The sequence below is a fragment of the Hemitrygon akajei genome, chromosome 5, assembly GCF_048418815.1.
Source record: "Hemitrygon akajei chromosome 5, sHemAka1.3, whole genome shotgun sequence".
NCBI classification, from domain to species: domain Eukaryota; kingdom Metazoa; phylum Chordata; class Chondrichthyes; order Myliobatiformes; family Dasyatidae; genus Hemitrygon; species Hemitrygon akajei.
This window is the reverse complement of record NC_133128.1, coordinates 27,448,920-27,465,178: the sequence shown is the minus strand read 5'-3', so window position 1 is coordinate 27,465,178 and position 16,259 is coordinate 27,448,920. Positions and strand designations below refer to the sequence as shown.

General features: G+C 38.2%; 1 protein-coding gene across 15 annotated transcripts in view; it reads right to left on the bottom strand.

Moving 5' to 3' along the window:
* synj1 (synaptojanin 1) overlaps positions 1–16,259 on the bottom strand; it is a 106,396-nt gene that overhangs the window by 31,380 nt on the left and 58,757 nt on the right. For all 15 annotated transcript variants that reach the window (XM_073045068.1, XM_073045066.1, XM_073045076.1 and 12 more), the window contains 7 exons: positions 12,995–13,153; positions 10,680–10,836; positions 10,165–10,282; positions 8,964–9,179; positions 5,246–5,324; positions 3,341–3,503; positions 2,215–2,430 (listed from right to left, as the gene is read on the bottom strand). In XM_073045068.1, coding sequence (XP_072901169.1) covers positions 2,215–2,430; positions 3,341–3,503; positions 5,246–5,324; positions 8,964–9,179; positions 10,165–10,282; positions 10,680–10,836; positions 12,995–13,153 — 1,108 coding nt within the window. The remainder of the gene's footprint in view (positions 1–2,214; positions 2,431–3,340; positions 3,504–5,245; positions 5,325–8,963; positions 9,180–10,164; positions 10,283–10,679; positions 10,837–12,994; positions 13,154–16,259) is intronic.

The following is a 16,259-nucleotide window of genomic DNA, read 5'->3' as shown; positions in this document are numbered from 1 at the left end:
GTACTGAACAATGGTAACAACTGAAAGAATTGGTAAACCTATAATTAAATTGTAACAACACACACAAAATGCTGGTGGAACACAGCAGGCCAGGCAGCATCTATAAGGAGAAGCACTGTCGACATTTTGTCAGGACTAACTAAAAGGAGAGATACTAAGAGATTTGAAAGTAGTGGGGGGGAGGGGGAAATGCGAAATGATAGGAGAAGACTGGAAGGGATGGGATGAAGCTAAGAGCAGGAAAGGTGATTGGCGAAAGTGATACAGAGCTGGAGAAGGGAAAGGATCATGGGACGGGAGGCCTCGGGAGAAAGAAAGGGGGAGGGGGGGAGCACCAGAGGGAGATGGAGAACAGGCAGGGTGATGGGCAGAGAGAGAGAAAAAAACAAATAACTAAATATGTCAGGGATGGGGTAAGAAGGGGAGGAGAGGCATTAACGGAAGTTAGAGAAGTCAATGTTCATGCCATCAGGTTGGAGGCTACCCAGCTGGTATATAAGATGTTGTTCCTCCAACCTGAGTGTGGATTCATCTTGACAGTAGAGGAGGCCATGGATAGACATATCAGAATGGGAATGGGACATGGAATCAAAATGTGTGGCCACTGGGAGATCCTGCTTTCTCTGGCGGACAGAGCATAGGTGTTCAGCGAAACGGTCTCCCAGTCTGCGTCGGGTCTCACCTATAAAAGGCCACACCGGGAGCACCGGACGCAGTATACCACACCAGCCGACTCACAGGTGAAGTGCTGCCTCACCTGGAAGGACTGTTTGGGGCCCTGAATAGTGGTGAGGAAGGAAGTGTAAGGGCAGGTGTAGCACTTGTTCCGCTTACAAGGATAAGTGCCTGGAGGGAGATCGATGGGAAGGGATGGAGGGGACAGTGGACAAGGAAGTCGCGTAGGGAGAGATCCCTGCGGAAAGCAGAAAGGGGGGGGGGGGGGAGGGAAAGATGTGCTTGGTAGTGGGATCCCATTGGAGGTGGCGGAAGTTACGGAGAATTATACGTTGGACCTGGAGGCTGGTGGGGTGGTAGGTGAGGAAAAGGGGAACCCTATCTCAAGTGGGGTGGCGGGCGGATGGGGTGAGGGCAGATGTGCGGAAAATGGGAGAGATGCGTTTGAGAGCAGAGTTGATGGTGGAAGAAGGGAAGCCCCTTTGTTTAAAAAAGGAAGACATCTCCTTCGTCCTGGAATGAAAAGCCTCATCCTGAGAGCAGATGCGGCGGAGACAGAGGAATTGTGAGAAGGGGACAGCATTTTTGCAAGAGACAGGGTGGGAAGAGGAATAGTCCAGGTAGCTGTGAGAGTCTGTAGGTTTACAGTAGGTATCAGTAGATAAGCCGTCTCCAGAGATGGAGACAGAAAGATCAAGAAAGGGGAGGGAGGTGTCAGAAATGGACCAGGTAAATTTGAGGGCAGGGTGAAAGTTGGAGGCAAAGTTAATGAAGTCAACGAGCTCAGCATGCGTGCAGGAGGCAGCACCAATGCAGTCATCGATGTAGTGAAGGAAAAGAGGGAGACAGATACTAGTATAGAGTTGGAACATGGACTGTTCCACAAAGCCAACAAAAAGGCAGGCATTACTGGGACCCATGTGGGTGCCCATGGCTACACCCCTGGTTTGAAGGAAGTGGGAGGAGCCAAAGGAGAAATTATTGAGAGTAAGAACTAACTAATTCCACTAGATGGAGGAGAGTGGTGGTAGAGGGGAATTGGTTAGGTCTGGAATCCAAAAAGAAGTGCAGCGCTTTGAGACTGTCCGGGTGGGGGATGGTGGTATATAGGGACTGGACGTCCATGGTGCAAATAAGGTGGTGGGGGCCAGGGAACTTAAAATCATTGAAAAAATTCAAAGCATGAGAAGTGTCACGAATATAGGTGGGAAGAGATTGAACAAAGGGGGATAAGACAGTGTCAAGGTATGCAGAAATGAGTTCGGTGGGGCAGGAGCAAGCTGAGACAATAGGTCTATCTGGACAGGCAGTTTTGTGGATCTTGGGTAGGAGGTAGAAACGGGAAGTGCGGGGTGTGGGAACTATGAGGTTGGTGGCAGTGGATGGGAGATCCCCATTAAATTAAACTAAATTGTAACACTGTCACCGTCAATCAAAATGAAGGTGATTTCCTTGAAAGATAATTACAAGAGTCAGGTTACTTTCCAGTCCGTCCAGTTTTAAATTTATAACATGTTGATATTCATGATAAACCTTTACCTTGATGTGACTGTTCTTGTGGTAATGTGGAAGTTCTTGGAGTTGCTCGACTTGGTCTGCTAGGCAGTGACGGTGGAAGCACCTCTGGTATTGTGGGTGATGGACAGGGACTTGTCCTGGGAGTAGAACCAGGAGAAGTCCCTGAACCTGAACTAGAAAGAGGCTGCAAATGCTGAGGGATTTCATATACTTCAGCACTATAGTCATCCACATCACCTACATTAAAACAATGCAAAAGACTTGATAGGCAATACAAAAAAAATTGTAATAGGTGGATTTTAAAGTGAACTAAACTTAACTGTTTTTGGCATTGTTCAATATCTGGCTCTACATATTTCTGTTCAAAAGCAAATTATTCTTTTGGTTTAAATTTATAGATTTGATTCCCAGATATTGATATGTGATTTTTTTAATGTAGCTGCAAATCCAAAAACATTTACTAATAAGTTACAACTTGTAATTATTAGCTACCTTTTGAATTTTAAAAAAATCAGAATATGATAAACATATAAACAAAATAAAAGGATCTAGTGCTTTCCTGGTGTTAACGAATAAACTCTTCTCAGGCTTCCAGCCGGGTACAAGTATCAATTTTTACTGGTGTTCCAATGACAAATTCTGCAATCTTCATCAGGGATGATGCCTGGGCATGTTTAGTCAGGTGGTATTTAATACCCCATTATCTCTCTCTTTTGATTGGATGATTACTAACCAATCAGGTTCCTGCTGTTCCCCCTCATTTACAATCTAATTCCAGTTCTTATTTAGAGCGAGACCTTTGTCTGTTAAAATTCTTTTCCTCTAGTTTTATTTCAATGGCTTCTTTCACCAGGTGGTCCCAAAAGCCATTAGTACAACACATTAGATTGTGCAGTCGAAGTCAATCCCACGGCCATTATGATTGCAATGGGAGCCCAAGAAGAGTTTAAACATATAAACAGTCAATATCTGATTGATACTTGCCTGTGGATCATTAATTTATTCGTAGCCAACTGACTACACATTTAATAAAGTTGACTGAAAAGGTTAACAAATTTACAAACATGACAAAAGGTCACTTTATAAATTGAATAATCTGATTTTAAAACAATTTAATACTAAGGCACCAGAATTTTTTTCTACATACCTTCCATATCATAGTCAGCAGTAACATCTGTATCCTCTCCCAGCAGAGTAGAACTAGCAGAGACCGGTAAACCAAGGCCAATTCTTTCAAGATTAATTTCTTCCTCCAATTTACTGCTCCAATCTGGATTCTTTAGACAGATGGCAATTTTCCTGCCCAAAACCTGCATGGATACAATGATTTTTTTCCCTTCGTCATCTTTAATTTCAACTTGTATTCTGTGATTCTGGTCAATTGGTTATTTCATCCAGCATTGTTCAGAAAACACCTACTTATTCTAATAGCAAGATTTAGGAAAATATAAATTTATTTTTTATGATTGATAAAAATATTTTCCAAATACTAGTCTTCTGCTCTTTTCTTTTCAACGATTGATTGTTTGTCTACTATGCCCTACCATTTGCTATGTATGCCTGTGTCTGATATTCTTTTTCTACATTTTTTTCTCTGATAGTCTGCCTGGTTCTATTACTCTCCCTGCTTAACTCTTTGTTACTGCTCTTACAGGTTTCTATCTTTTGCAAAAACTAATGCCATTTTTGCTTAAATATCCCACAGATTGAAAGGTAGCAAACGTAACACCACTATTTAAGAATGGAAACAGCGGGAAAACAATGAACTACAGGCCAGTTAGCATGACATCAACAGAAATGAAATTGCTAGAATACACAGTGGGAGTGGAATCACAAACATGAAAACATTTGCAGATGCTGGAAATCCAAAGCAACAGACACAAAATGCTGGAGGAACTCAGCAAGCCAGGCAACATCTATGGAAAACAGTAAACAGTCAACCTTATGGGCTGAGACTTTTCATCAGGTCTGGAAAGGAAGGGGAGAAAAATACACAGTGGATTCCGGTTAATTGGGCCATCAGTTGAGCTTATTTCAGGCAACTCTTAAAGAACAAAAACTAATTGAGAAAATAGCCGGGATTCTCTTCTTTTATTTGGAACACTGTAGCGCTTAATTGGGACTGAAGACTGTTGTCGAATAGTGTCAAACTAGTATCAGTCGCAGGCACTTGATTGGTCACTAGGCACTACACTGCTTAGACTGAACAGTTTTTAAATAGCATTGGTTGCGTGTGTTTGTATTCAAAAATCAGCTGGTGAGAAATAAGCAATAAAACAACTCAGAACCGTTTTGCTCACTGCGGTTTCAAACATTCAGGCATGGAGATGCCAAAAATAGCTGGGTGTGAAAATGAAATGATTTCACTACTTCAACAAGTTAGACATTATGAAGAATTTGAAGGTGTCAACAGTTTCACAATGAAAATGAAGATTTGGAGGATGCAATCGTTGAAAGCATTGTATGAAGGCAGTCCATTATCTGCACCAGATGTCAGCGCATTTACAGTTGATCGAAAGAACGTGACAGATGAATTCCTTCATTATAATAAGGAAGCAATTCAGATTTATAGTACCGTAGAGGTATTGATAGTATTCTAACTTGTTCTGTGTTCTATTGTTACTCAGTTAATCAATAGTTTGTCTTTTTTTATACCTTTTAACCATTTCCATTAAACCAGCTAATTGGGCCAAAATGTACAATGTGTTCCAATTAACCAGAATCCACTGTATATCAAAGTTTGAAGAAGTGAAAACAATAGATGGAACATGACATCCATACAATGCAAGGTCATCCACTTTTAGGAAGAAAATTTTTTTTTCCCCCAAGTTCAGAGGTATTTTGGTATCTTGGTACATGATTCATTGCCATTGTGCATAGAATACCAAACTCTACCTGCTGTACAGCCTAAATTGCTAAATTAACTTTTCTATTTCTACAGCATTTTGTCTAAAATAACCAATAATGAAGCAGAAAGGTGTTTTTTTTTAAATATTTAAACCAGCGCAGGAGAAAGTACAGCAACAGCTTCCTTATTAGGACATTTGCTTACCTCAGTACCACTTAACTTCTGTACTGCAAGAGCAGAACTGCCTTCTAAGAACGTCACCCACATTTTGTCTTCTACAAACCTAAGGGGAAAAAAAAAGTGTTTCTGCAATCACATTTAATGTATGCATTATTCAAACAGGGAAGGCTAAATTCTGGTGACATTAGTTGCAACAATGATTAGCTGTAATACATCATATTGTAATTAAGACAATAATTTTCAAGTTCATTTGAAGTTGCAATAATCACATTCTAATGCTGACACAAATTATATCCAAAATCCCATTTGAATATCCTAGTTTGAATATTATTCCCTGCACTGTTCTTCAAAATGTTATCAGAAGGTACACTTTATGCAAATATTTGCACAGATCCTGAATGTGTAATGTTGATTAAGCAAAATTACTGAACACCTTTTTGCAGAGCATGAATTAAAGAATATTTTTAGACATTGGTTTTATTGAAACCAAGTTCTGGATTTGAATATAACAGCATTGTTCAATAAAGCCAAAAACACAAGAATAAATTGTGCTTTGTTTTAGTTATGTTATAGTACAGAAAAATTCCATCAGAATTTAAGTAAAGGCTTGTATTTTTCTTCTGCAACACAACTGAATCTGCAAATGCTGGAAATAAATAAAAAACACGAAATGCGGGCAGATCTCAGCAGGCCAGACAGCATCTATGGGAGGAGGTAATAACGACATTTCGGCCCGAAACGTCGTTATTATCTCCTCCCGTAGATGCTGTCTGGCCTGCTGAGTTCTGCCAGCATTTCATATTTTTCTTCTACTTGAGCTACTTTGCTTAATTTAACTCCCTGGTTCTTTTCCTATTCTTAAACTTCTAGATTCTAACAATATTTATATAAAGCCTTTACTAAAAACTACCTATCAGACTTTCTGCACAGATTTTATTCTGATTGCAATGGGATTACCACTCCTAATTGCCATCCATGTTTCTGTACACTTCTTATTAGTACAACATTAGATCCAGCAGTGATACCATCTTCAATTAAAAGAACAGTCAACAAAGGCAGGAACAAAAACAATTAATATATGGGGGAGAATCTGGAAGCATACATTTTCAATCTCCAGATTTTGGTGAAAAGAGAGAAATTAAGTATATTAGTAGAATAAGATTTATATCCCTGTGGCACAAGATTTATCTCCTTGCTTCCAATGTATCTAACATAACAGAATTTTGTTTCATTTATTCTACTCTCATTCTTCCAACTTCTACGGAATGCAAATCAAGACAGCCTAATCTCTCTCCACAAGATGATTCCACCATTCCAGGAATCAGTTCAACCCTCACAGCACTCCCTTAAATAGCAATTATATCCATTATTAAAAAAGGAGACCAAACTGCACACAATACTTTAAGCATGACCTCACCAATGTCCTGATTGTAGCAATTTGTCCTTGCTTCTCTCCTCCTATCGTCCTGCTACAAAGGCCAACACATTGTTTGCTGCATCTGTGCGTTTTCACTGCTGTACAAGAATGCACAAGTCTCTTTGCAGATAAACAAGAGATTCTGCAGATGCTTGAAAATCCAGTTATTCTTTGTTGACAAACACTCCCCCAAAATAATGTCATTTAAATAATACACCTCCATTCAGTTTTCTTACAAAAGTGGGTACTTTCACACTTTTGCCATATTTTTGCCTTGTCACTTAAACTAAGTCACCCAGAAACATCATTTGTATTTTCCTAAAAGTCCCCACTTAGGTTAATGTCATTGTCTACACAGCTTACAAACTAAAAAGTGTCTAATAATATTTAAAAAGAACTTGGTCGGGTACATGGATAGGAAAAATTTGGAGGTTTTTAAGCCAACCATAGGCTAGCTCAGGAAATCATCTTGGTCAGCATGGAAAAGTTGGACTTAAAGTGCCTGTACAGATTGTTTGGCCAAATAACCTCATCAAGAGATTCTGAACACTACAGGACAGCACTGATGGACTGGTATTTCATATTCTGTAACCATGCTCCCTTGCCTCCAGCAGTACGAAATAGAGATGTATAATTCTACTTCTTATTTGGAACTGTGTGTCTTTAAAACCATAAAACATTACAAACTACTCAACACAGAGAAAATCAAAATCAGGTTTAACTATCACTGGCATATGTCATGATATTTGTTAACTTAGAGCATATATGTCAAACTCAAGGCCCGCGGGCCGGTGGAATTATCTTTGGCCCGCGAGATAATATCTAATTACTATTAAAGCTGGCCCCAGTAATCGAAGCGCCTATGGCGTATGATATGGCTAATGCTGAGTTTATTCAGGTACCAGGTTTTCAGGGTTTTTAGTGTTTATTCGGCAGTCTTCTTCATAAGAAACGGAATTTGTAAAGTGAAACACTTTGTAGTTATAGCAGAGACTGAGACACATGAGAGCAGGCTGAAAAAACAGAGGCAACGAAAGCTGCGTTCGCACGCGTCCGACTGATCCGGCCCGCATGAAGCTGCATTTTGCTCAATCCGGCCCGTGACCTAAAATGAGTTTGACACCCCTGACTTAAAGGCTGCAGTATAATGCAATACATAATAATATTAAAAACAAGTAAATCAATCACAGTAAGTATATATGAACATCAAATAGTTAAATTAGAAATAGTACAAAAACAGAAATAATAATATTGAGGTAGTGTCATGGGTTCAATATCCATTTGGGAATCAGAAGGCAGAGGGGAAGAAACTGTTCCTGAATTGCTGAGTGTGTGCCTTCAGGCTTCTGTACACCGCTTCCAAAAAGAGCATTGAAATCTCCCACAGCAGATAAAATGGATTGCACTTAGTTGCGAGATATTCCACGTTTGGTGAGCAGAATTGGAACATCACCAACACATTAGTACACCACGAGGAGTTGATCATGAGGCATACACCTCCACGTCTGCTCTTGAGAGACTTGACAGTCTTATCCTGATGGTGTATAGTGAATCTGAATTGCTGCATCAAGTACGGAAGAGGTTAACCAAGATTCCATAAAACAAAATACGCGGTCCTAAAATCCCTCTGAAACAGCACCCTAACTCTGAGATCATCAATTTTATTTACCAGAGATTGTACGTTTGCCAGCAAGATAGTCTGTATTGGTAGTCGAAAACTTAGTTATTTTTTATATAAACGTACTTGTAACCCCAAGAGACAGCCACATTTCTGATGAAAAGTCTACCTAGCAAGGATATAGTATGGTCAGTCAATTTTAAGCAGCGATAGATTGTTCAATCGCATTAAAACATCTTTATTAACTGTACAGACTTTGGATGCAGTTGTGATTATCAGCCGTAGCAGGCTGAAACGTGAGTATTGAATCGTATTCATTGAGATGTGCCGCCTTGAGCACACCCTTTTGAAAGCGCTCCATATGACATCTTTCAGAAGGAATTAAATTTATGCCTAGCACAATGCTTTGACAGCTTGGGTGTTCCGGAGGTCAGGGTTTAATTCTGGCTCCATCTGTAAGGAGTCTCCGTATATCCTTCCTGTGGAATGCATGAGTTTTCCCCAGGTGCTCCAGTTTCCTCCCATAGTCCAAAGACCTACCAGCTGGTTAAGTGGTCATTGTTCTGTGATTAGGTTAGAGTTAATCGGGATTGTGAGGTTGCTGGGGCAGTGTGGCTCAAAGGGCCTACTCTGCATTGTATTGCTAAATAAAATAAAAATAAATAAGTAGGTAGAGAAACAAACTGGCACAAGACATAGGTGGTTACCTTATCAAAATAACATCACCATACGCAGCAAACTGTTGAAGCAAATGGTCTATCAAATTATCATCAAAGTAATTCTGGTCCGAGGAGGAGCTAGTCAGTGACACTACCACTGTGCCATCCGGTGGTCCTTGCAGAGCAATAACATCCTTGTAAACTCTCTGTCGTGCATCGGGATCAATGTCAAATATGTCTATATCAATGATGGCAACCACAGGCCTAAGTAAAATAAAAATAATATTATATATAATTTGTAAAGTATTGACAAAGGAAATTCAACCTGGGATAACTACAATGAAGCAAGCTCTTATTGATCACCTCTCCCCTAATCCATGCACAACTACACAGATGTATGTTGCATTCATTGAGAGGTTCTGAAGACCATAGAACAGCATTGCTGGATTGGCATGTACTTCACATACTGTAACCAAGTTCCTTTGCCTCTAGCTGTATGGAATAAAATTTTATAATTCACAAGCATTTTGTCCAATTAAAAATATAGTTTAAGCTGTGTTTACAACCCCTATATGTCACAATATAATCTGCAAACTTAACGCTTTTCACTAAGGTAAAAAAAAAAGTTCTATCAGCTGAGGTTAAAAGGAAATAACTCTTTAGAATTTCTTTCCTGATATTAAATTTGTGACAGCCACAAAATTAAGGCAGCTTTCATGTTCTGTTATATGACTGATCACAAATGTTTTCATTATTGGACTATCCAAGAGCACTGGTAGAATGTAATGCAGTAAATCCTTAGTGTTTCTTTATGTCACAGTCACCCATATTAAATGTCTATTTTAAACATATAATCACTTCTTAATTCACAAATAGAATGTGTTCATAAGTAGTTTGTTAAGCAAAATTTTGGAAATCAAAGTTTGGATGAAATCCATCACTTTGGTACAGTCTACTCCAATTCTCTGAGAGTAGTATGCTTTTCCTTCCAGTGAAAAATAGCTGTCAGTTGTATACCTGTATCCCAAGGAGTCAATTTTGTTATGTTGAAAATTCATTAAAACATTCATAAATTCTCTAATCATCATCCATAATTTACAAATGACCATTGGTCAGGCAACCATTTAAAAATTAGTGTTACTTATGGGTGTACAGCTTGGTAAAACTGGAGATCCTTACTCATTTCACTTGTGACATTTTTTTAAAGATCAAATTTCAAGTAACTTCAGCACGCAAATGGTTGGTGTACCTATGATCTGATGTTTTTAATTCTGCTCGTCCATAATAAACTAATGTTCCAGGACTCCAAGAATTAGTTAGCTTAGATTCATCCTTAATACTTGAATTCAGCAAATCCAGGTCTTCAGCTATAAAGAAGCAGAAATAATTAATATGGTCTAAAATTCCTCACTACAAACACCCCCATAATAATAAAGTCAGTGATGCTGGAATTCAGTAGATAGCTTTTCAAATTTGAACTGGAGGTTTACCTCAAACACCAGATTCACAAATTTATTTGTTCAACCTATGATTTAACCAGACAGAATAATTCTGTATTCCCTCTGGATACTTGAGCTCATACGAAGCACTGGCCAGGGAACTGGGGTTATATTGGAGCATCATAATATACATTATGAAATAACTGCAAAAAGCATAATTTTGGAGTGGGAGGATTCAAGTATAAAGAATATTCTGTAATTTTCCCAATGATGCTCAGGAATGAAGGAAGTAGTAAATGTCTTGCAAGGAAACTGGTTATCATACCTGATTTGTCAACAGGCCACTTTCGTCTTTTCCAAAGAACTCGATCTGTCCAAGCTGGAGTCCGACATTTTTCACTTGTATCATAATCATCAGAGAACAGATCATATTTGTAAGTTGGAGCAAAACTTATCCTACCTTCCAGAAAATCTCGGAAAATCTACAAAAGAGAAAAAAACAAAGGTTATTTAACTGTGAAACGGATGAAGCATTCACTTTCCACTGCAGAATTATAAGACAGACTGCAGAAAATTTAAATTGAATCTATAAATATAACTACAAGATTATTATAAAATTTCCAGTAAACCCAGAGAGTTTAAAGTGAGTGTGGAAACCCGGGCCCCAGTAAGTCAACAATTGGGATTTCCAAACAAATGTTTTATTTTAAATCTTAATGTATGAACAAGGTTAATGTAAACAAAAATTGATCCTTTAGGGCAGAAACAGGATAATTTATACTTTTGTTCTGACTTCCAAAGAGAATAGCTTACCAGGAATATTAGGAAGGTGGGAGGCAAATGGAAAGAAGCAGTAAAAGTAAAATAAAAACTTGAGAAGTTGTATTGGAGGCTATAAATAGAAATGAAGGCTAATCCCCAGGGCCTGATATGCTAGAGCATTCTAGAGTATCAGAAGATGGAGTAGTGGGTGCATTTGTTGTCAGCTTCTAACGTTCCTTAGCATATGACAAATGCAACTCCACTATTTAAAAAAAGATAGAAAGAGAAAACAGGGAATTAAGGATCTGATAGCTGGGAAAATGCTCCAGTCTATTATAAAAGACATGATAAAAGAACACTTAGAAAATCTCAACAATAGTAGACAATTCAACCTGAATTTATACAAGTGTAATTGCTATTGAAATCAACTGGATTTTTAAAATTGAGGATATAAGAGGAGAACTAGCACACATAATAGATTTGTATTCCCTTGTACAGTGGTCTCTCAAGTAAATTTGTAGGTGCTGCAAGGAGTTACAAAAGCAAATAGGATTTTGCCTTTAATTGAAAGAGGTTTTGAAGTTTGGGTGTTGACAAAACTATGTATTTTATGTAATTTATCTAAGAAGGGATACATCTGCAATAGACATAATGCAGCTTAGTTTCTGAGAAGGTAGGTCTGCTGTATGAGGATAGATTGGGTAGATTAGGCTTATGTTCACTACAGCTTAGAAGAATGAGAGGGATTTTAATTACAATGCAAACATCAGACTGGTTTGGACAAATTTGATGGAGAAAGAATGTTTTCCTTGTCAGGGAATCTTGAATAAAAAGTTGAAGTCCCATGATATAGAGCATATCACTTGGGACTAAAATGAAGAAAGATTGGATGAAACTATGGAATTTGTCACTACAGAAAGCTGCAGAGACCAAATTGTTGAATATATACAAGGTATGTAGACAGATTTCTAGACAGACAAAGCATTAAGGGATATGAGAAGTAAAAAGGAAATGGGCTTTGAGATATACAGTCATCCAGCCATGAATGAATTTTATGGCAGAGCAGGCTTGAGAGGCCAAGAAGGCCCATCCTGCCTTTATTTTTCTATGTTTCTCTGAATGTGACATTGTAGGCCAACTATGGGTTTTTGGGCACTAAATGGGGATCAGTAAAAGAACATCAATGTATGTTTGTTTTGTCAAATGTGCAGAGGCTTGCTTGATGAAGAATAGAAAACAAAGTTTGTTTATTAAAACAATTTTGATTTTCTTTCAATGATCAACATGGAAAAACATGAAAATTGCTTAAATTTCTCCTGGAGGTTTAATGGACTAAGGGAAACTTACAATATTCCATAAGAGTAAAAACTTAAGATGAGTTGAAACAAAAGTGGCAGTATTACGTTCCATAACCTCTGAGATAAACTTACACATTTTATCCATCGCTAATATTTGGCACATATTTGAAATTAACCTAATCTTGCAATGATTTGTATATTTTTAAATTCTGCTACAATTTGTCAACTTCAGTTTCCGACTTTTTAATATCCTTAAGCCAGCTGGAAGTCTTTCACCACACAACAGCAATTTACACAAGCCAAAATAAAATGTTTTTCAACTTAAGCTACCTATATGGCTTTCATGATACATTAACTATCCTGATGGCAAGCTTATTTCTTGGTAATCCATGTGAAATTACAAGATAGATCAAAAACTACTATTTCTAACTGCACCACTCCCCCTTCTCCATAAACACCATGCCAGGGTCAATGGTTATTTGACAAAACAAATCTACTGCAATTACACCTTGTCCACAATAAGCAAGCTATGCAGTATTGATAAATTTTTAAACATATTTTTAAGAAACTTCAATCTTACATGTCCAGCATTCTTCTGATTAATAAGTTGATCCCCTGACAGAAGAGAGTCCCAATTCTGCTGTCTTATCAGCTCTTTTACTTCTTCATTTGGAAGATCAATGCGGTAATTGAAATCTCCACACCAAAATATATAATCATGAGAAAACAATAATCTGCCCTAGAGAAAGTGAAAAGAAGATGATTTTAAACTATATTCAAAATTAACCACAAAAGAACATTTTTTTTCTGGTCTCCAAGGATAGTTAAACACTATCTTCATTGGTAATTTTTGCTAACTGGATTTTGGATTTACTTCATTGACTTCAACAAATTTCACCAAAATAACCTCTTGCCGCATTCCACAATCCATCTCATCCTCCAGGTTTCCGCCATCAAGAATTGAATTCAGTTCATTCTACATGGCATCAAGAAAAAGAGCACACAGAATCCATAAGTATCATTTGGCCCAAGACCCAAGTTACAGTGCACAAGGCAGCCAGCCTCCAAACAGGACTGTTCCTGTACATACCCAAGCACGAGAATGATAGAGTGTTAAATTGGACAGCTATTCTTGTTCACATAAAGCAGGATGTTCAAATTAGCTACATTAAAATAACGGAAGATGTCACTGATGTTTTCAAGCAGCCAATAGTGACTTAGTTCTAAATTCCAGAGGTGAAGCAAAAGTGACTGCTGCTGATACATCCTTAAGCAATCCTAGGAAAATTGATGTCATGGAGAGGAATCATTAGCCCCATAACATTATTTATAGTAAGTTATTTCTTGACCTTCTGTTCAAAAAAAGTGAGAACTGGAAGTGTCAATGATTGAAGAATTTCCAATTCAATATACTACTTAGGAAATCACATAGCCCTTAGCTGCATGCAGCAGTACTTTAGAAATAATATTCAGTCTTGACTGCTAGTAACACTTAAACCGAACTGATACCAAGCAATGACCATCAAGTGCCTCAAGTGACCACCTCCTGTCACATTCTTGGCATTGCCTATGGCACGGCTCCACTATTAACACATTGAGAGTTTAGAATTGATCAGAAATATGATTACATATACATTGCAGCCACAATAATAGATCAGAATTTAGGTGTTCAGAGCAGAAGGAATATCTCAAATATGCTGACCCCAAAGCTCAGCATCTACAAGGTAGTCCAAAACCATTAAACAAAGTTAGCATCAGAACAAGTTGTTGCCCTAACATATCAGTGCAGTAAAATTGCAGTGCTTAAGGATCAAGTGGATGCCCTGCAGTAATTCAAAATGCCATATTTATTGTTAGAAGGACCAAGGCAAGCGGGACACTGGTATACCATCACTAAAATTTTCCATCATAAGCCATCCAACTATTTAAAAGAACATGGTAGAAAGAATCAGCAAGTCAGGTAGCACCTTTGGAAGAAGAAACCAAGTTAATATTTCAGATCAAAGATGCTACATCAGAACTACTGGTGGAGAAAGAAAACAAGTTAGGTTTAAGTTGCAGAGAGATAGCAATATGTGTGTATATACATGTTTGTTTCTGTTGGATGGAGAGGGTCTTTGACTTGAAACATCAACTCTGTCCATTTCCTGTTTCAGGAATGCTTCCTGTTTCAGTTCCAGATTTCTAGCATCTGCAGTTTTTCAATTTAAAAAAATATTAATTTGTTCCATGATTTTACTCAAGAAAAGTAACAATTATGAGAATATAATTACCACAGTGTGGCACAAGTTCAAGGCAGCCAATAATGACCATCTTAAAAGCATATAAGAATGAGATCTACTATATGTGCATGTCTCCCAGTACACATTACCATACATTCCCTTCTCATAAAATAATGGTTTTATTTTTAAGAATTATTAAGGATGTGCCCTTCACTGACTAGGTCAGCACATACAGTGCCTATAAAAAAAATTCACCCCCCACCCCCTCAGGAAATTTTCATGTTTTATTGTTTTATAAAATCAAATCACAGTGGATTTAATTTGGCTTTTTGACACTGATCAACAAAAATACATTCTTTTGTGTCACAATGAAAACATCTCTACGATTGCATAAGTATTCACCACCCAAATCATCACTGTGCAGTCAATTGGTTTTAGAAGTCACATAATAGGTTAAATGGAGATTTGTTTTATGAGGCCTGTTTGCAGTCAAGTTGTTTCAATCGACTGTATTAAAAATACACCTATATCTGGAAGGTCCAACTGCTGATGAGTCAGTATCCTGGCAAAAACTACACCATGAAGCCAAAAGAACACTCCAAGCAACTACACGAAAAGGTTATTGAAAAGCACAATTCAGGAGATAGATAAAAGAAAATTACCAAAGTCACTGAATATCCCTTGGAGTACAGTTAAGTCAATCATCAAAAAATGGAAAGAATATGGCACAGCTGTAAATCTGCTTAGAACAAGCTGCCCATAAAAACTGAGTGACCATGCAAGAAGGGGACTAGTGAGGGAAGCCGCCAAGAGATCTATGACAACTTGGGAGGAGTTACAACTTCAGTGGTTGAGATAGGAAAGACAATACATACACCATCTGTTGCCCAGGTGCTTCACCAGTCACAGCTTTATGGGAGAGTGACAAAGAGAAAGCCACTGTTGAAAAAAAATCCCCTATATGAAATCTCGGCTACAGTTTGTTAGAAAGCATGCAGGAGACTCTGAGGTCAGATGAAAGACGGTTCATCAAAAATTGAGCTTTTTGGCCATCAGACTAAATGCTATGTTTAGCGTAAACCAAAGACTGCACATCAGAAAGACACCATCTCTACCGTGAAGCATGGTGGTGGCTGCATCATGCTGTGGGAATGCTTCACTGCAGCAGGCCCTGGAACACTTGTGAAGGTAGAGGGTAAAATGAATGCAGCAAAATACAGGGAAATCCTGGAGGAAAACCTGATGCAGTCTGCAAGAGAACTGTGACTTGGGGAGAAGATTTGTTTTCCAGCAAGACAATGACCACAAACATAAAACCAAAGCTACACAGGAGTGACTTAAAAACAACAAAGTTAATGTCCTGGAATGGCCAAGTCAGAGTCTAGATCTCAATCCAATTGAGAATTTGTGGCTGGACTGGAAAAGGGTTGTTCACTCATGATCCCCATGCTTGAGCAGTTTTGTAAAGAATGGGGAAAAATTGTAGTGTCCAGATGTGCAAAGCTGATAGAGACCTATCCACACAGACTCAAGCCTGTAATTTCTGCCAAAGGAAAAACTATTAAATACTGACTTGAAGGGGGTGAATACTTATGCAATCAATTATTTTGTTCTTTATTTGTA